A 21,335-nucleotide genomic window follows, 5' to 3' on the forward strand; every position below is an offset into this window, starting at 1 on the left:
TTTTTCCCTCAGCACAAAGTGAAGGCGCACCAAGCACTCAGCCAACGCTCACCTGAGCCGCTTCCCCAGGCCTCTTTTGTTACCATGTTAGGCAGTGACAGTGTGTTGGGAATATATAGAAAGGTAACGGTCCACTAAGAGTGTGCAAGTTCATAGGAGTCCCAGAATGGCACTTTTTGAAGGTGCGATTCATTTTCTGAACACGTCCAAAGGCAAGAAAATGTTTACTCGAAAGAACCAAGCCACTGCAAAATATCATATGCAAATATTTATATTTAAAGCAACAATTACATTTTCTAATACTAATTGTTTTCCAGCTTACTTCCTGAGAAAATGACAAGAATCGCAAGAAACACTGAATATCTCTTGCTGTGGCTTAGAATTAATTTACTTCAAAGCTTTGTGCAAAATATAAGCCCTTATAAGGGCATGGGTATCTGTGCGACAACAGGAGCGTTTATTGGACTTTCTCCTCAATGTGATTCAAGAGGGAGCAAAGTTAAATAAGAGTTCAGCATCCTACAAGGATCCTTGAAGCAACCTTTATATAGCAGCAGACGTTTAAGTCTTGTAGCTCCCAATCATCTAGCAACACAACTATTTTAACATTCTGATCAAGCATGGCTACTTGAAAGCACGTCCCATTGATTTTAATGGTCTTTACTACTAAGTAAGTTTAGAAATGCAGCCTTGAGCCTTTAAGCCTCAAGCAGGAATTCTTTAGTCATAAATAAAAAGTGGAACCTGCGACATTCCTCTAATTTTTGGGACAGCAGCTAAAACAGCACCAAGAAGAGGAATACAGTGGTACCTCGGGTTACATACGCTTCAGGTTACATACGCTTCAGGTTACAGACTCCGCTAACCCAGAAATAGTGCTTCAGGTTAAGAACTTTGCTTCAGGATGAGAACAGAAATCATGCTCTGGTGCCGTGGTGGCAGCGGGAGGCCCCATTAGCTAAAGTGGTGCTTCAGGTTAAGAACAGTTTCAGGTTAAGTATAGACCTCCGGAACGAACTAAGTACTTAACCCGAGGTACCACTGTATAACCTTCCACTAACCTACTCCCTACTGGCGTACTCTGGTCCATGGGGTCATGAAGAGTCGGACACGACTAAACAACAACCACCTACTCCCTGGGATCCTACCTTACATCTGGAAGTGCATTGCTAACACATATAGTGATAAGAGAATAGCAAGAAGAAGAAGAAGAAGAAGAAGAGTTTGGATTTGATATCCCGCCTTTCACTCCCTTTAAGGAGTCTCAAAGCGGCTAACATTCTCCTTTCCCTTCCTCCCCCACAACAAACACTCTGTGAGGTGAGTGGGGCTGAGAGACTTCAAAGAAGTGTGACTGGCCCAGGGTCACCCAGCAGCTGCATGTGGAGGAGCGGAGAAGCAAACCCGGTTCCCCAGATTACAAGACTACCGCTTTTAACCACTACACCACACTGGCTCTATAATATTGGCTATCACTTGCTGCATGTTATTCAGTCCTATATTCCAGATAACCTCGTTTTGCACTCTGAAGTCGCTAACCGTCTTGGACTAATGGGAACATTTTGAATTTTGCGAGAGTGCTGAGGTCACCAGTCACAAAATGGCTGCCATTTTGTGAGGCGTTACACGTTAGAAAATGTGCACATCGTTGCTTCCCCTTCCCATCCCCTAGGCCTCCTAGTTACCATGGGGAGTCCGTTATGTCCTGCTGGTTCTGCTTGTGGAGATTAAAAAGGCCCAAGAACCCCATTTTCCCCCAATGGCAAGGCCTAGGTTGCCATCATTACCAACTTACCTGGGAGTAAGCCTCATTAACAACAAACCTGTTGTTGAAGTAGACATGCATACCATTGATCCGTATAGTTAACCATACAGTTAACTGAACATCAGCTCCTGCACAGCAAAAGACGCATCTAAAATATGGGTTTTGGATGGGTGGCAAACAAGGTTATGCTTACATCATTCATATGAAAAAGGGTATTTAAATCCATTCCAGGATGCACAGAATTAACACAGAAGTAGACTACAACTCCCATCATCCCTAGCAAGACCAGTGTTCAGGGATGATGGGAAATGTAGTCCGAAAACAGCTGGAGACCCAAGTTTGGGAAACACTTACTCTAAAACATTTTTTTAAAAAAAATCTATTCGCCCTTGCATTTCCAGTCTGACCTTGCCAGCAGACCAGGTCTGTATTAAGTGATATGCCTGATAGGATGGGTGCTTGAGCCTGGGATTCTGGACTAGGACGCAAAATACTCAGGTCACATTTTGAAGCTCCAGACACCAGATGGCTTCTCTCCACTGCTTGTCCTGTCATAGTTTGTTTCCGTGGTATTCCTCTGCTCACCCAGAAGAGCCAACCGTTGTCCACAGCAGGCCTTAATCATTTAGGGAACAAATTCCAAAGTGGGGAGTTAAGGATTGGAAGGAGTGTCTTTAAAATAAAATAATAATAATAATAATAATAATAATAATAACAACAACAACAATCACACAAGTATCCAAATGGGTAACTTTTATTTGTGGATAAAAATTAAGGCTCACAGTACTTATCATTTACAAGCAGAAAATGTTTTCTTTCTTTAAAAAAACGAGAATGCTAGGAATTATTTCCCTATACAAATTCCTTTGAATACGTTGACATGTCTCACTGAAGGACTAGAGAGGGGTAAACAAACTCAACAAGAGCAACCGCATTCATAAGCTACATTCCCTTCTGGACCACAAGAAGACGACAATCTGTGTTTCTCCATCCGGCTGAGATTACATGAATGAACACGATGAAATACATTCAAGGACTGGAAGGATGGCAATGAAGCTACATTCCACTTCTCTCACAAACTAACTGTGTGGTTTTTTAAAATAAAAAATAAAAATAAGAAATACCCTGCTCCATACAATACTGGAATCTGGATTCAGATTTAACAAATCATGATGCAATGCCTCTTACACATGTGTTTGCTTCTGGCTGCAATGTTAATCTTCTTAATAAAGTTTGCCAAACTCCCATTTTCTTCACAAATCTTTTTTTAAAAAAACAAAACAAGCTTATAAAGTTATAGCCCAGAGCTGACTTAAACGTATACATTTGTTAAGATGGAAATCCTATAATTTGACTATCTGTGCATCTAACATAGTGAACATGGACACAAAATACTCTTAGCTCCAGCTGCAAAGGTTACCGTCAGTAGACACACCACTCAGTTAAACCCTCTAGCTCTTACGAATGGAACCATGCATTATATATACCTCATTTCTCTAGCTTGGACCATAACTATAATAGAGTTACATATTATATGTTGAACATCAGCTTTAAAAAAAAGGACATTTAAAATGGCCAAGTAAACAATGTCAAAGCACAGCAATAGCTCAAGGAACATCCCCCTGCTATGAACCTGACTGTCTAGGAGGCATCTGAATAAGAGTTCCCACCACGCAAGAGCTTGCAAGTGATCATTACATTATACTCTCAGGTGCCATAATCTCACCAGCAGGCATAAAGAGGACTTCCTAGTAGAGTTTGCTAAGAAAACACTTGGGTCTGGATTGCTCTTCTGCTCACTTGACCACACCCATTCCCAAACACGGACTATACAGGAAAGCACTTCTGTTGCACACCCTGGGTTTGGATGACACAGGGCAAACAGATTTGCAAATCATCTGCCATGGATGCTTCACAGTTGAGATTCCTGCATTGCAAGGGGTCAGACTGGATGGCCCTCGGGGTCCCTTCCAACTGTACAATTCAATGATTCGCCTACTGCATTCCTACACACTGGACCATGCCACCTAGTTTACTCGCTCATGTACATGTTCCAAGACCTCTGCAGGAAAGGTCTTCAGGAGACAACATGTGGCATGGTGAGGCAAGTTAGCGTAGCAAGAGAACCACCAGCTCATCCCAGCTCTCCAAACGCCAGGTACACCTGCCCCATCATAATAATGGTTTTATAGCGAGTACCTTTTGCCCTTATTTCCCTTTTATTCATCCCTCTGCTTTATCCAGCCAGATGTTCTACCACACATCCGGCAAGACCATCCAGCGATCCCTGACCTCTGCATCTTAACCAGCCATGTTTTGGTTAATTCACATAAGGACAGCGAAAATCATATTGAGCAGAAGGACCCTTTTTTTGTCAACAGAAGCGACTAGTTCACTGCCCCTCCAGCAGGTTTTCACTTGTCCTGCGGTGACCTTCCGATCCATCAATGCATGGCGGAATGGTCGTCTGTATCCTGCTAATCAACGCAGTAATACTTGGGCACTTGAGAACTATCGGGTACAAATCAAAGTTTGTGCAGGGTTACAGTGATTTGTGGTGCGCTAAGGCCGTATTCAGAACGGGTGAGTGAAGTCGTTGCAGCCCTATTCTCTTTACAGTGGTGCCTCAGGTTACATACGCTTCAGATAACAGACACCACAAACCCAGAAATAGTGCTTCAGGTTAAGAACTTTGCTTCAGGATGAGAACAGAAATCGTGCTCTGGCAGCGCAGCAGCAGCAGGAGGCCCCATTAGCTAAAGTGGTGCTTCAGGTTAAGAACAGTTTCAGGTTAAGTACGGACCTCCGGAACAAATTAAGTACTTAACCTGAGGTCCCACTGTATTCTAGCATTTTAAGCCCTCTTCTACCATCTTAACAGCTATGGCCTCCTACTAAGGAACCCAGGAACTATAGTTTGTTGGGAATTGTAGCTCTGTGAGGCGTCGAACGACAATTCCCAGCACCCTAAACAAAGTAGAGTTTTCAGGATTCTTTGAGGGAAGCCATGATTGACCGTGGATTAAAGAGTGCTTTAAATATAGGGTGTGAGTGTGACCTTAAGGCTGTTCTCCTGTCCACCCTGACAAGATGCTGTAGAAGCAGCTCCATGTCAGACGAAGCTATGTGGCTCAATACCCGCACATATTGAAAACCACCCAGCTTCTGATCCTTACCCAAACCAGAGCCGAGAGGTTAACTCTATTTACCGTATTGTTTGCTCTATAAGACGCACCCGATCATAAGATGCACCTAGTTTCAGAGGAGGAGAACAAGAAAAAAATATTCTCTCCCTCTCTGCGCAGCACCTCTCTAGCAAAGCGGGAGGAGAAACAGAAGGGGCTCCTGCCGTTTCTCCTGCCGCTTCGCTGAAGGGGCACTGCATAGCTTTCCCTCTCTGCGCAGCACCTCTCCAGCGAAGCGAAGTCAGAACAGCAAGAGGGATCACTGCGCAGCGATCCCTCTTGCTCTTCTGGCTTCTGGGACAGCAGCACAGCCTGCATTCACTCCACAAGAAGCACACACATTTCCCCTTACTTTTTAGGAGGGAAAAAGTGTGTCTTATAGAGCGAAAAATACGGTAACCCTTCTGACTTATTGGTGGTTTATTTTTCAAGAAATGCACGAACTAATTTATATCTAGATTGGCCCGGCTGCCTCCAAAACCCAATCACATATGAATCAGCACATTTTAGAAGAAGAAGAGTTTGGATTTGATATCCTGCTTTATCACTACCCAAAGGAATCTCAAAGCAGCTAACACTCTCCTTTCCCTTCCTCCCCCACAACAAACACTCTGTGAGGTGAGTGGGGCTGAGAGACTTCAGAGAAGTGTGACTGGCCCAAGGTCACCCAGCAGCTGCATGTGGAGGAGCGGAGAAGCGAACCCGGCTCACCAGATTAGGAGTCTACCGCTCTTAACCACTACACCACACTGGCTTGGAAAGGAGTACACAGAGAGCAATTATTCCCTTGCTTTTCCAAAGCAGCCTCGTATAAAATATAAGCCCAACGGTATGAATGATAGTTCAGCATAAAGACAAAGACAAAAACTGAGAAAGGGCAGATAAGATTTTGATGGCTGCAAGGTGGATTGTTCCTCCCTTTGATTTTGCCTGAACCGCAAGATGCATTTCCAACTGTATACATAATTCATGTTTGGCTCCCTTGTAACTGATTTAATGTACATTAAATATAGATATCACTGCACGGTGGGGGAAATGTATGCTTTTACATTTTTAAACAAAACTTGCTTTAAAAAGCATTATGGAGGAGGGACAGGAGAGCAAGGGGGGAGACACAGTCATTATTTGAGTGCCAGGTGTTATTGTTGTCTTAAAAGTCAACACTTATTGCCATGGGCTTAATACTCCAAACGATATGGAACAGGAATTCATACAGTACGCAGCAAAACAAATTATACATTGATTCCACAACTCAACAATACCTACTACTCCATTTGGCAAAATATTTATTTATAATAAATCTGTTTCAAAAGCAGTTGTTGGTCGCTTCCCCGCCCCACCCCGCCCCCCAAACCCATTATTTTAATAGGCTCCGACATTGGTTTTGGTAAATGTAAATAAACGGTCTCTTTTTACACAGTATACAAAAGAAAATGAAAATAAAAAATAAAAAGAGACATTGAAATGACGTAACAGTAGAAACAGTCAATAAGACCCCAAAAAGGCAAAGCAATATGAATCTATCTGCACATAGGCAACACTGCCCTAATTATTTACCCGTACGTATCCTCAGCCCACTTACCTTACCCCCTGCCCCCCCCGCCCCCAACATCATTCTTAATTTGCAGATTATGCTCCAGGAAAGGGGGGGGGGAGAGAATCACATATGATGTAGCAGCAGCTCCAGCGACTCTGTTTCACAGTACTGCATGTCAACACTGGGAATGGTTTCTGATATAATTTAAAACTGCATACAGTACTTTCATACAAGGAGGGGGAGGGAACAATTATTCCCACTCAGTTGTTCCTGGTGGTTTTGAAGTCAAGTCATACATCACCCGGGAGATGCCAGGAATCTTCTTAATCTCTGCCACCATCTTCAACACAACCTGCGTTTATTTAGGAACAAAACAAAGTGAGAAGAGCAGTTAAGTGACAGGCTCCCTGGTCTGAATGAGGGATAAATCGGGGATGTAATGTAAGGCACAGGGTATTCATTAGACTACTTTACCCAACTGTCTAGAAAGGAGTAGGAATGATGCATCAAAGTTTTAGAATAGAGCCTGGTATTATTTTGTTTGCAAAAAAAAACAAAAACAAAAAATCAGGCAAACATTTTGGAAAGGAAGCTCATACACTTACTACAGTCATACCTTGGAAGTAGAACGGAATCCGTTCCGGAAGTCCGTTCGACTTCCAAAACGTTCGGAAACCAAAGCACGGCTTCTGGTTGGTTGCAGAAAGCTTCTGCAGCCAATCAGAAGCCATGGAAGCCCTGTCGGACGTTTGGGTTCCAAAGAACGTTTGCAAACCGGAACACTCACTTCCGGGTTTGCGGTACGTGGGAGCCAAAACATTAGGCTTGCAAGGCATTCGGGTTCCAAGGTACGACTGTACAGTGTAGGCCTGGGCGATGTACTGATACATCGCCCAGGAGCGGATTGAGGGCCAGAGCACACATTTATTTCTGTGCCACAAAAACGAACTTTGAAACTATTTTGAATAAGAGAACAAACACAGTTTCCATATTAGCAAAGAAAGAAAAGGCCGTTCCGAATGATTATTCTGAAAGTTTTACCTCTTCTGGTATCTCATTGCCGGGAGTCGCTGCAATACCCGTCATGAAATCACTAGTGATGAAGGTCCGAATGACCACAGATCTTTGACAGGAAGGCTGCTTCTGAAGGGGATCCCGGTCAAAATGCAACGGTGTCAAGATGACTGGCATCTGGCTGATTTTTCCGGCATAACCTTGGCATAAGAAAGCAAGAATATTGCAATTCACGAACTGTTATACGGACCGAGAGAGCCGGCGTAGCATAATGATTAGAGCAGATCGTCAGGAATGATGGAAATTGTGGTGGAACAACACCCAGAGGTTGGCAGGTCCCCCATCCCTCAATTACAGTGCTGGACTAGGACTTGGGAGACCAGAATTCCTACTCCTGATTCAGTCGTGAAGCTCACGGCTGGTCTTGGGCCAATCACTATCTTGGCCTAATCTATGTCAAATGGTTGTTCTCAGGATAAACTAGGGGGAGGGAGCTCATTTTGCCATCCTGAGCTCCTCTAAGGAAGGGCAGGATACAAACGAAAACAAAGAGCAGCATAAAGACAGACTGTACTCTATGGTACAATTCAGAAACTGCTGTTGGTTAAGAGCTGAATGCATCAAATTAGTTTCCTTTAAAACTTTCATGTGATTCACTTTTGATGTAGTTTTTCTGCTACAAAATCAAGAAATTGCAGTGTCCCAGAAGAAAATTCAACTTTCTGAAGCCAGGGTTCTACAAAATAAACATCTGTTATGCAAACTTTTACTTTATTGTCTTGCACCAAAATCTGGGTTGCTTGATGAATTCTGAACTGCTGTTAAGTGGTCTTTGCCAATGGCGACTCAAGGGCAGCAGACCTCTTAGCAATTAACTAAGCAATGACCTTCCACTGAACAAATGCACATACTAACCAGACTCCCTGAGAATATTGTGAGCCTCAAAATCAGCTTGCCGCAACGTGCTGAGGACTCCTGTTGTCAGGAAAGTGGGAGTAACGTCTGTGGGAGGTTCTTTGACAGGTGGGCCAAACACATAGACCACTCTACGGAGGGAAGAAAATGAAGCGTTGGAGTGTGTGGTATATTGCAAACTGAATAATGCAAGCACTTTGCTGGCTAGGGCTAAAAGGAGTTTCAGTCCCCAACTTCTTGCGCCAGGTTAGGGAAAGATAAGCAATACATCTATAAACTACCAGAATAGCAGACAGTATTATAAATTCTGGCTTTGTCCAACCATGTAAAACTTGGGTGCACAGTGCCTTTAATTGCCACAGGCGGTCGTTAAATCATTTCTTTAAAAAGCCAGGTATCCCGTTTGGAAAACGTTAACATTCAGAATATGTGCAGTCTTTTTATTCCAATACTAAAGCAAAAGTTTCCTTCCTTCCTTTGCTTTAAAAGCCCCCACTGTTAAGAGCACTCATGCCTGCAGCACCTGACACTTAGCTTTCCAGTATACATTGGTACCTTGGTTTTCGAATGAATTATTTTCTCTTTTTGAATCGAGTGGAATGCTTCTTTAAAAAACGAGGCTTTACTCTGAGTTTGTAGTATGAAGAGCATTTTAGCTACTGTGCCCTGTAACTGACACATACAATACTCAGATCCACATAGAAGGGTGCCTGCCATCTTTGTGAGATGATGATGATGATGATGATGATTATTATTATTATTAATTTATTTATACCCCGCCCATCTGGCTGGGTTTCCCCAGCCACTCTGGGCGGCTTCCAAAAGAATATTAAAATACTGTGATACATCAAACATTAAAAGCTTCCCTAAACAGGGCTGCCTTCAGATGTCTTCTAAAAGTCTGGTAGTTGTTGTTCTCTTTGACATCTGGTGGGAGGGCGTTCCACAGGGAGGGCGCCACTACCGAGATAAGCTTACAGAGCCTTTATTGCTTGTGAATTGCTGCTGGCCTCCCTTTGATGGTCTCTGGCCTACAAGTTTCACAATACCAAAAGCTTTTGACGTGGCTTCTCTCTCTTAAGGTCAACCTTTTCATCTCTCCCATCAATTCACTGTGACACTAACAGTGCAATCCTACGCATGTATTCAAAGGGACGCACTCAGGGTAGCAGCTGACGACATTCATACAAGCCTACGTGTGCTTACACAGAAATAAGTGCCGCTAAACAGAGTGGGGCTTACTTCTGAGTCAAGGCAATTCTGTCATAAATGTTATGACTATGCCGAAGTACAATTTTATTTGATAAATGTGTTGCAACTGGTGCATTTAATGTGGTTAAAGCGATAAAATAAGTTTAGGTTTGATAAGAAGGTACTGCATATGTACTTCGATTCCCAGCGACCCTAAAACAAGATCCCTGCCCCGCTGGCTTCAAAATTTCCAAAAGTTTTACATCTCCAATTTATAATAAGCACTCAAAAAAGGCAGTAGCATATTCTTCTATACGGTAGTTTCGTTTTTACTTCTCGTGTGTAAGTCAAAAATTTACCAAAGCAATAATGTAAGCACACAACAAAATCAGCAGCAGCTGTATTTTGTTTAAATACTGCAGATATATACCGGTTTATGTTGTGACACATGCGGGGGATGAGTCTGGATAGGAACATAAGGGACTCCCAGTGTGGCGCATCTTTGCTGGAGATCCCACATACATAGCTGTAGGAGCGGCAATCACCCTGCAAAGCAGCAAAACAAAATCGACAGCTGAAACATTTGCTGAAACCTCATCTAGTTCTTTCCTTGCAACAAGTTATATACCGTTCAACACTCCAGTTTGCACACTGCCATGTATGGTGATTAAATTAGCAAAAATTAAACCAGAAAAAGCTTACTTGAAATGCCTGTTGAAATTATGCCTTCCCAAAATGCCTTAAATTCAATGGGGCGGGGTCCTACCTGATGTCAGCCAAGGGGCAGCTTCACAGAACCAGGCACATAATGCTGAATATGCACAGATTCTGGCAGATATGAGCCTTGCATCTCGGTCATGGGGGACCACTAATCATGACTCCCCTGAAAACCTCTGAGATCAGACAGGAATATAAAGCATCAAGTGGTCTGTACCCTGGACCCAAGTTAAGGGCCTTGCAACAAGGACTGGTAAGGTAGGGCTGAGCGATATCCCATTTTAAACATTGTGATATACCTATACAGTGGTACCTCGGTTTAAGAACAGTCCTGTTTACGAACGATTCCGTTTATGAACTCCGCAAAACCGGAAGTAGTGTCCTGGTTTGCAAACTTTACCTCGGTCTAAGAACGGAATCTGAACAGTCGCACCGGCGGCAGGAGGCCTCATTAGGGAAAGTGCGCCTCGGTTTAAGAACGGTTTCGATTTAAGAACGGACTTCCAGAACGGATTAAGTTCGTAAACCGAGGTACCCCTGTATCACGATGTCTGAAAGAAGGATGCAACTATGTAGAGGCAAACGGAGTACTGGCAGCTGCTACTACTTAGGGGTCTAAAACTGATGCATTTTTACCTACCTTTAACAGCTGTTATTTTATAGTAATAAGCAACAGGAAGCAGGAGCCACGAGAGAAGTGATAGCCGGATTCGCGGTTTCCCCCATATTGGAATTTTTTACACAGTGCACATGCATGCGCGCACACACATACACTGTGATTCTCGATAAATTGCCAAGTCATACATTATGAAACGGTTATCATGATACGGACGTCAAAACAATTTTGGACAATGTATCGATATATCACCCTGCCTACTGGTAGCACATGGGTAGCCAGTAGAGTCGTACCTCAGAAGTCGAACGGAATCCGTTCCAGATGTCTGTTCAACTTCCAAAACAATTGGGAACCAAGGCGTGGCTTGCGACTGGCTGCAGAAACCTGACGGACGTTCGGGTTCCAAAGAACGTTCGCAAACCGGAACACTCACAAGGCATTTTACTTCCGAGGTACGACTGTACAAGCTTTTAAGCACCAGAGTTATGGGCTTGTGAAAGCCCATCCTCATCAACTCTAGCTTGTGGCATCTTAAGTCAGCCAGAGCATCCAGGCCAAGCCCAAGTGTTCCACACATGGTGCATTGCAATGATCAAATTGCCAACCTAGGAATCACCAGGGTGAGGCAAGACCCTTTCAAGGATGTAGCTGGCAAAAGGCACTCCTAGCCACCTGAGCTTCTAAGCAACTAAAATGAATCCAAGTGCAGCCCCGAACCGTGAGCCCCTTCTTTCAAAGGGATCGTGACTCTGTCCAGAACAGACAACTGGCCTATCTCCCAGAGCCAATAAAGCTACAATGCATGCAGTTCTGAGCCTTTAATTGGCCTTGTGCCTGACAGGTGCCTGAACTGCTCCAGGAAAGCAGAACTGGTTTGTTTGTTTGTTTGTTTGTTTACTTATTGAAAAGCATTTCTCCACCCCAATGTATTTCAAGTACAGTGGTGCCTCGCAAGACGAAATTAATCCGTTCCGCGAGTCTCTTAGTCTAGCGGTTTTTTCGTCTTGCGAAGCAACCCTATTAGCGGCTTAGCGGATTAGCGCTATTAGCGGTTTAGCGGCTATTAAAGGCTTAGCGGCTAAAAGGCTATTAGCGGCTTAGCGGCTTAGAAAAAGGGGGGGAGTGGAAAAAATCGCAAGACTTGCAAGACGTTTTCGTCTTGCGAAGCAAGTCCATAGGGAAAATCGTCTTGCGAAGCGCATCGAAAAATGGAAAACCCTTTCATCTAGCGGGTTTTTCGTCTTGCGAGGCATTCGTCGTGCGGGGCACCACTGTATCACTAAGTGGCATAGAAAAACAGCACAATAATAATAATAATAATAATAATAATAATAATAATAATAATAATAGGACAGTATAAGGAGGACAATAAAACAAGTCTTATAAAAGCAGAACAGGTAAAAGCAGAATTTTGTCTGCAGCGAGCAAATTGGTAGGAATATACGTATGAGCCTCCAGCTGCTGCTTCTCCAACGGAAGCCTGAACCTGATGGAATACAGTGTGAGTGATGCTATTTAATCTTAAGAATGCTTCAGTATTTCCAAGCCTAACCAAAGTGAGCATTCAGACATTTAGAGGCTGTAACATATATTTTTAAAAATAGCTCTTCCATGGCTTTAATCCCAATCCATTTTGGAGGTATTCTATTTTGGCTCCAAAAACGCTAAATTTGTTACCTGCAATCTAGCCACGCAAGTTTTAGGTATGATTGCCACAGCAGCAACGCACTCACCTGTACTCCTACAGTTTTGATTGGCAGCAGAAAGGCATTCAACGAATGTAGACTTGTGATTTGCATCAGTTTCTCCTGGTCTTCCTCAGTTGTACATGCTTTGACCCTCTGCAACAGAGTGTGAGGCTGGACAGCAAAGGGAAAAAGTCCAATCAAAACATCTGAGATTATTACTCGGCTACGTCTCACTGGAAGCTAGTGTTTTGCATAGAGGCAGAGGTTGGAAAATAAGGGGCTCTTCAACAAAGAGGCAAGGTGTGTGGCTAGACCAGTGCTGCCATATCATGTTAGTTTAAGGTCCAATTTGTTATTTCTAAACCACCCATCATCTACTACACACGGTACAAATATATAATCCATGGGTTGGCAGACTAAGGCCCAGGGGCCGGATCCAGCCCAATCACCTTCTAAATCTGGCCCGCGGATGGTCCTGGAATCAGCGTCTTTTTACATGAGTAAAATGTGTCCTTTTATTTAAAATACATTTCTGAGTTATTTGTGGGGCCTGCCTGGAGTTTTTACATGAGTAGAATGTGTGCTTTTATTTGAAATGCAATTTTGGGTTATTTGTGGGGCATAGGAATTCGTTCATTTTTATTTTCAAAATATATTCCGGGCCCCCACAAGTTCTGAGGGACAGAGGACCGGCCCCCTGCTTTAAAAGTTTGCTGACCACTGAATCAGAGTTATTCCCAGTTGAAAGCACTTGGCTACTCCTGTGCTAAATGCAAGATACAGTGGTGCCTCGCAAGACGAAAATAATACGTTCAGCGAGTCTCTTCGTCTAGCGGTTTTTTTGTCTTGCGAAGCAACCCTATTAGCGGATTAGCGCTATTAGCGGTTTAGCAGCTATTAAAGGCTTAGCGGCTAAAAGGCTATTAGCGGCTTAGCGGCTTAGAAAAAGGGGGGGAGCGAAAAAAATCGCAAGACGTTTTCGTCTTGCGAAGCAAGCCCATAGGGAAATTCGTCTTGCGAAGCGCATCGAAAAACGGAAAACCCTTTCGTCTAGCGGGTTTTTCGTCTCGCGAGGCATTCGTCTTGCGAGGCACCACTGTAACATGGTGCTCTTCAAATGCTGTTGGATTCGACTCCAACCAATCCAGCCACCATAGCCAATGGCAAGGAATGCTGGGAGTTGTAGTCCCAGCAACACTGGGAGGGCACCATAAGGGTAGAAACAAAGACAGAACACATAAAATGGGGAGGGGATTCATCTTGAGAACTTTATTGAAGGAAGAAAAGACACTGCAGGGCCTACTCTGCAAACAATGGCTTAAGCAGAACTGACAGGGAAAGCCAGCATAATCTGATGGGAAACACAGGAAGGGAAGTTGAGGATATGGAGCAGGAAGGATAGGAAGAAAGTGCACTAGAAAGAATAATGTCTTCAGGGTTCTTCAGCAACTGGCTTAAAGAAATTGAAATAAAGGGACAATTAAGCCAAGCTTATCTATCGCAGTGGCTTATCATAATCCACATAGGAATTTATACCCTTCAATTCTAGTCACAATAATTACCTTTTTAACACTCGCAGAAAAGTCTGCTATGATTTTCAAAATGTTGTTTGTTTCAGGGAAGTCTTTGCAAACATACGGTTCTTCGGCACATATTACCCTAATTGCAAGGCCAGGACCTGGGGAAAAAAACAGTATTGAAACAGCACCGTGGAATCAGTTACCAACATATAAGTGGCAATTCGTTTTTCAGTAATGCTACGTACATGACTGCACTTAGGAGTGTTTTGGCCATGCTGCCATTTATCTGCAACACGCTTGGCTTGCATATGCAAAAGCAGCAGTGAGGTCTGAAGCACTATTTACGCTTATTGTGAGGCTTCACTTGAAAAAAAGAAAAGGGCTGTATGCTCACTCCTGCTCCCAGCTCCATGTGCTACTTCCTTGATCTCCCTTGCCCTATATTTGGCTTCCGTTTCTCCTGCCCACCAAATAACCCAACCCCCTTCGCATGCTTCAGCTGAAAGGCAAGCTTGGAATAGTTTACTCTGCATTGTTTGGAAAGACGATCATGTAGTGAATCCTGCAAGACCTGCTCCCTGCTTGCCTGACTTATTTTCACCTGGCTTAGGAGGCCAGGGCCTTGACTGTTTCTGCAGTTCAGGATGGCTACAGATTGTGTGGGGAGGGCATTGTCTAAGGCAGGCATAGGCAAACTCGGCCCTCCAGATGTTTTGGGACTACAACTCCCATCATCCCTGACCACTGGTCCTGTTAGCTAGGGATGATGGGAGTTGTAGTCCCAAAACATCTGGAGGACAGAGTTTGCCTATGCCTGGTCTAAGGGTCAAGATTTAGCTTTGGAGGTGTATTATTTTTGCTGTTAACTAGGTTTTCTTTTTATGGTTTAATTATAAACTATCAGTGGCTTGTTAAATTTCATTGCTCATTTAATAACAGGAGGCGTTTCCATAAGCTTATTGCTCATGACCATTTAAACTTTGTGATGCCTTGCAACTGTTAGTGAGCCAGGTTAACCTTTTGATGTTGTGAGACCCGCTGAGCACCGCTGTATTATGGAAAGGCAGCATACAAATACGCCGTGTTGGAATTGCATACAAATTCAGTAAAAATTATAGTTTTAAAAAATATTCCACTTAAAACTGTGCAGGTTTTTGACTACAATAGAGTTTCTACTGCAAAGTTTTAACACTGTCTATAGTCTGTCAGTTAGGCTCCAACCACAGTCATATGTATACACACTTCCAGGAGCCGAAAATCTTTCCTTTTGCAGAAGGGCAGCGGTGGATCCACTTCTTGGTGAATTCTGCTAATGCGATGATGCCCTGGGCAGCATCAAGGATCACCATGGTTGAGCAGGGAGTCCACCATTAAGAGCCCCCTGGGAGATAAGACTCACTGAGGGAGGAGGCCCCTGTGAAGGATGTGTTGCTCAAAGTTCCCTCAAAACCTGGAACAGAAACCACCTATACAGTGGTACCTCTGGTTGCGAATGGGATACGTTCTGGAGCCCCGTTCGCAACCTGAAAGGAACGCAACCCGCATCTGCGCACGCGTGGGTCGCAATTCGCCGCTTCTGCGCATGACGTCATTTTGTGCATCTGTGCATGCAGTGAAACCCGGAAGTAACCCTTTCTGGTACTTCTGGGTCGCCGCGGGGCGCAACCTGAAAAGACGCAACCTGAACCAAACGTAACAAGAGGTATGACTGTACCTGGGAATGGGTGTCTTGAGACCAGCTCTTCCGGCAGACCCAGTTCTCTCCCAAGCACTCTCACTTCGTCCTTATGGAAATCTTTCAGTGGTTCTATTACCTTCCCCTGCAATGGAAAACAGGGCATTTCGCATTCGGGCCCTCTCTTTGGAGTAATACAGAACTAATGAGAAAACAAATCTAATACAACGATGCAGCTATACAACTGGGACTGTAATTTAAACCTCGCTTCTCCCACCCCAATGAAAATGTCACAGGAGCCAAAGCAACAGGGAAGTGATTCAAAGCACTTAGTAGGGAAGGCTTAGAAACTGCTGCCATAAGGCACAAACATATTCCATAAAATTAATGCAGTCTAGCTGTTTTTGGGGTGACTAAACCAGAACAAATTCTGATGTATATCATAGACTGGATCTGAAATGGTTGTTCTGCTTATCCAGTATAAAAATCTCTTTGTAAGTTGTCCTGTATACAAATACCCATGAGATGTTGGGTTAGTATTGGGGGTGGGAGAAGGCCTTTATACATGAAAGGACCACCACGAATTTCTAAAAGCGTTCCTTGAAAATACTGCCTAAAATGCTCAACGCTACATACAAAGCCATGAAGGAAATGCAACAAGTCTTGTGTTTCTTACCACAGTCAACCGGCCCATCTGAACAATTAGACGTAACTTTCTATTTACCTCTTCCCTCAGCTTTCTGATGAGCTCTGTGTCGTTGTGATGAGTCTTGATGACTTCTGCTTTGCCACTGGCAACCACAGAAGCACTTTCAATAAGGTCGGGCCTCAACGTTCCCTGAGCGAGGAAGACTTCTTCCGGTTTCAGGTTCATTTCTCCAATAACTTCATTAGCAATCTACGGGGTTTGGGGGTGGGAGAAGAGGAGAAGATGCTTCCCTGTAATCAAGTCCTCAAATTTTATTACAAACTGTAAGCTTCATTTTTCCTCGAGAACTGCAGCCCTCTCTGCGTGATACAGTGGTGCCCCGCAAGACGAATGCCTCACAAGACGAAAAACTCGCTAGACGAAAGGGTTTTTCGGTTTTGCGTTGCTTTGCTAGACGAATTTCCCTATGGGCTTGCTTCGCAAGACGAAAACGTCTTGCGCTTTTTTCTTAAAGCCGCTTGAAGAGGCGCAGTTGCGACGGACCGTGCTTCGCAAGATGAAAAACATCGCAAGGCGAAAAGACTTGCGGAACAAATTATTTTCGTCTTGCGAGGCACCACTGTATTCAGGCTCCGTGCCTTCCACTTAGTAGGAAGCATAAATTTAATTTACCAACGTTTATCCATCCCCTTTTATTGTTAATGTAACAACCGATTTTACCAAAGCTATGAACTCTGTAACACTGGGAAGAAACAATGAACTGTATGACAATGTAGCCTTCTTCACATTTTTTCAACTGTAGATATTGCACTATTACAACGTACTAAATGTATTGTTTCTGTTGGCACAACAATAAGCATGTGTGTGTGTTTGTGTGTGAGATTAATGTTTGGCATTTTACACACTGTGTTTCTACCACAGTTTTTTTTTTTACCATGCAAGCTGTTAGCAAAAATGCATTCGTTATTTTTTAGCCAAGCTAGCAATAAATAAACTCTTAAGAGTCTGTTCCAGCTGCTGCAGCAACCTCTTTCTAATGATGCAAGCATTTCCTTTATAGCTATTTGTGAATTAAGTGTCAGGGGCAGAGAAAAAGTGCTTTAAGGGCCTGCTCTGCCAGTGCAGAATTACAACATGGGCATTCTGAGCATGCACAAAATGCAAAGGACAGTGGGTAACCTCTACTGGACAAAAGGATGGGTTCTACTTTAAAACCTATTACATTTCATCTATATTAAAAGCTGGACTACAGTTATAGGTACTCTTGTTGAGGAGGGAGCTGCAGCCCTCGAATATTCAACTACTTCCACCATTTCAGTGATCTTCCTGGCTATTCCAGAGCTGTGGAACTTCCTTGAAAAAAAGGAAAACAACACTTCTCAAGCCAGTATGGCTCAGTCTTGTTATTCCTATTCAGATCTCCTTACAAATCTATACCACAGACCCAAACTGACTAGAAACATCTGGGTGAAACATCTGGAGCTACCACCAATTCATTTAACCAGAGGCCTCTAAGTCCAAGGAAAAAGTGAAATAAGGACGTATTAAAATAAGAACAGTATATTCTAACTAGCCATTACACTTGAAATATATCCTAAAGGAGGTAACCTAAGGTCTTCATAATGAGATGGGGGTTGACCCTTTGGGGTGTAATATCACTGTGACGATACCTCGGTCATGCTACTAGCACATCTCTGAACAAGAATGCTGTCAGGGGTTCAGAAGCAGAGACGCAGAGAAGGGTGGAAACAGAGAGCGAGGGGGAGGAAGCCGAAGGGAGAATGAGTGATGATGACGACCCGAGATCTCCAAGCCTAAGCAGTGAGTCAGAGGACTCCCAAAAGGGAGCCCCAGTGAGCAGAGCAAGGGGGGGATCCGGGGGGACACCCCAGGAGGAAGGGAACAGAGGAGATTCAGAGAGCAGCAGCTGGAAGTCGGGACCCACGCTCAAGACTGAGAGCAGCAGGGAGGAAGGCAGCCAGGCATCGGGTTCCGGAGGCCGTCAGCAGGAGGGAGGGCACGAGTCAGGGGTGGTCACGCCCTCCTCAGAGAGCGAGGCAACGGTCAAGAGGAAAGTAGAGAGTTGGGCGCGCGCGCCAAGTTCAAATGCAGCGGAAGCTGGAGCAGTAAGCAGCCCGGAGAGTGAGCCAGGTCCCAAAGCCCGCCGAAAGGAAGCGGAAGGATCAGGGGGGTCAGCGTCAGAGGAGAGTAGAAGGGAGGAGTCCCAGGGGGGCAGAAGGACCCAGAGACGTAGGGAGAGGCGAAGGAGGTGGAGCAAGGCTAGGGTATTAAGCTGGTGTGCAAGAGGCGGGGACTCAGATGGGTCTTCGCCGACCTAGGGCAGAAGGTGTAGAGCTGCACGCTGCAGTTCGGAAATGAAACCTGTAACTCAATAAAGACTCTTTTAAAGTGGACGCTGTGTGGCGTGGTCCTATGTGAGCTGGGACCTGGTAGCAGCTCTGACAGTAAGACCCATCTCATCAAAGCTTCAGAAACCTGAAACCTCGCAGCGGGAGCAGAAGCCGCTAGGGGAGGAAGAGGGGTGTCTGTAAGCAAGCTCACAAAGGTTAGCAAGATGACGGAAGAACAGAGGATCTCCGCGCTGCAAGAGGCAGTGACCCAGTTGTCCTCAGAGGTATTGGCTTCCAAGAAACGGGAGGAGGAGACTACAGCCGCCTACAGAGACCTACACGCCAGGTTTGAAATGCTTGTTAAGCAAGGGCAACCGGGACCCAGACCGGAGGGCGTGGGATTGGCACGGAGAGCAGGAGGGCTTGTGGCTCACTTCGATGGGACTTTGCAACAGTACCCTAATTTTAGAGCAGACGTAATGTGCGCACTGCAACTGCTGGCAAAAGACTTTAGAGATGAGGAAGAGAAGGTGGGGTTCATATTGTCCCATTTGCATGGGGATGCCAAAGCCTGGCTGCGCAATTTGTGGAGGGATAAAGATCCGGCGCTTCAGAATGCAGATGCCTTTATCAAAGCGATGGATGCGTGTTTTTTGTCTACTATTGATGTGGATCTTGCCAGACGGGAGATTCATGGACTAAAACAAGGGAGGGCGAGCGTCCGGCAGTATCACGCCCGATTTTTTGCGCTGGTCAGTGCTTTAGAATGGGATCGGGATTCGCCCCCTGTCAGAGACCTCTTCTGGGAGGGTCTAAGTTCTGCGGTTAAGGATGAAATTGCAAGGGGGGAGAGGCCCCGAAGCACGCAGGAGGTGGTCCAAAGGGCGCTGACTGTGGGGGTGAGGCTGGAAGAACGTCCATGGTGCAGAGATGAAGGACGTGGAGGGCGCGAAGCAGCGAGAAGTTTCTCTTTCGTTCCGAGGGAAGCAGCGCGTGCGCAATCCACACCTCCGCCAGGAGGGGGAGGGGAACCGATGGAGGTTGGAGGTGCAAGGGCTCAGTCAGCAGCCAGAGCCCTAGCACCGGCAGCAGTGAAAGCGAAGCCTCCTAGAGGGAACAGGAAGTGTTACATCTGCGAGGATCCAGGCCATTTGGCGAAGGAGTGTCCCCGGAGGCTCCACAAGCACACTGCAGCCTCAGCAATGGTGACTGCAGCAACGCAGCAAGAAGAACCACAGCAGGGAAACGACGATGTCTGGCTGGAGACGGAGGCACTGGGGCCCAGCCAGACGCATCTGTGAAGCAGCCCCCAGCGATATTACAACCCACGGATCCCCTCCCACCCAAACCAGTGGTGCAGCTCACAGCGTCTCTCCAGCTACCCAACGGCGTCACTATCGAAGTGCCGCTTTCTGTGGATTCTGGAAGCAACGCAGACTTTATAGCGCAGAGCTTTGTGGAGCAGCACGCTATACAGCTATTGCCTGCCACTCTGCCCCTGCAAGTCGTCACAGTGGATGGCAGAGAGTTGCTAGGGGGGCAGGTGGTGAAGCAGACGCCACCAATGGTGATGCGCCTTGGCAACCACAGGGAAGTCATCAGTTTTAATGTCACCCAACTGTCGGACACGCCCATTGTGTTGGGCATGAGTTGGCTGGACAGGCACAGTCCGACACTGGCTTGGTACCAGAGACAACTGATCTTCGGCTCCTCTTATTGCGCAGAACACTGCATCCTGCCCCGACGGGAGGGAGAGGAGGAGGAATCACAACTGCAGTTGGGAACGTTGCAAGCGGTCCCCCACAAATACGCGAACTTTTTGGAGGTCTTCTGCGAGAAGGAGGCGGACAAGCTACCCCCTCACCGGCCATATGACTGCAAGATTGACCTCCTACCGGGGGCGACGCTGCCGAAGGGGCGGCTATACTCCATGTCTGAAGATGAAATGCAGGAACTCAAACAGTTCATCAAGCATAACCTGGAGCGTGGCTTCATCAGAGAGTCCAAGGCAGTGGGGGGCAGTCCCGTTTTCTTCGTGAAAAAGAAAGACACGCCCCAAAAAAGACTCGTTGTGGACTACCGCCTTTTGAACCAGATGACCAAACCGTCTGATTACCCCATGCCCAGGATTGACGACCTCCTCGCGACGGTGCGCAAGGGACGCGTGTTCACCAAGTTGGACCTACGAGGGGCGTACAATCTCATCCGCATGCGGGAGGGCGATGAGTGGAAGACGGCCATGTTCACACCGCTGGGCACCTACGAGTACAGGGTTATGCCCTTTGGATTACAAAATGGCTCTCACTGTTTTCAAGCTTTTATGCATCACGTGTTGGAGGGACTCCTCTACAAGACATGCGTCTGCTTCCTGGATGACATCCTGATTTTCTCGGACTCGCAGCAAGCTCACGACCGAGACGTGAGGGAGGTGCTCAGCAGGTTGCAACAACATAGACTGTACGCCAAGCTGGAGAAGTGCCAGTTCGACACGAAGGAGGTGGATTTCCTGGGA

General features: G+C 45.4%; 1 protein-coding gene across 2 annotated transcripts in view; it reads right to left on the bottom strand.

Moving 5' to 3' along the window:
- Nucleotides 1–2,503: 2,503 nt before the first annotated feature.
- Nucleotides 2,504–21,335, bottom strand: part of GMPS (guanine monophosphate synthase) — a 55,702-nt gene continuing 36,870 nt past the window's right edge. For both annotated transcript variants that reach the window (XM_082224164.1, XM_082224165.1), the window contains exons 9-16: nt 16,548–16,721; nt 15,863–15,968; nt 14,191–14,306; nt 12,674–12,799; nt 10,038–10,153; nt 8,417–8,547; nt 7,529–7,701; nt 2,504–6,839 (exon numbers count right to left, since the gene is read on the bottom strand). In XM_082224164.1, the coding sequence (XP_082080290.1) occupies nt 6,738–6,839; nt 7,529–7,701; nt 8,417–8,547; nt 10,038–10,153; nt 12,674–12,799; nt 14,191–14,306; nt 15,863–15,968; nt 16,548–16,721 (1,044 nt within the window). In that variant the 3' untranslated portion in view covers nt 2,504–6,737. The remainder of the gene's footprint in view (nt 6,840–7,528; nt 7,702–8,416; nt 8,548–10,037; nt 10,154–12,673; nt 12,800–14,190; nt 14,307–15,862; nt 15,969–16,547; nt 16,722–21,335) is intronic.

This window comes from Podarcis vaucheri, assembly GCF_965113315.1.
Source record: "Podarcis vaucheri genome assembly, chromosome: 5".
Taxonomy (NCBI): Eukaryota; Metazoa; Chordata; class Lepidosauria; order Squamata; family Lacertidae; genus Podarcis; species Podarcis vaucheri.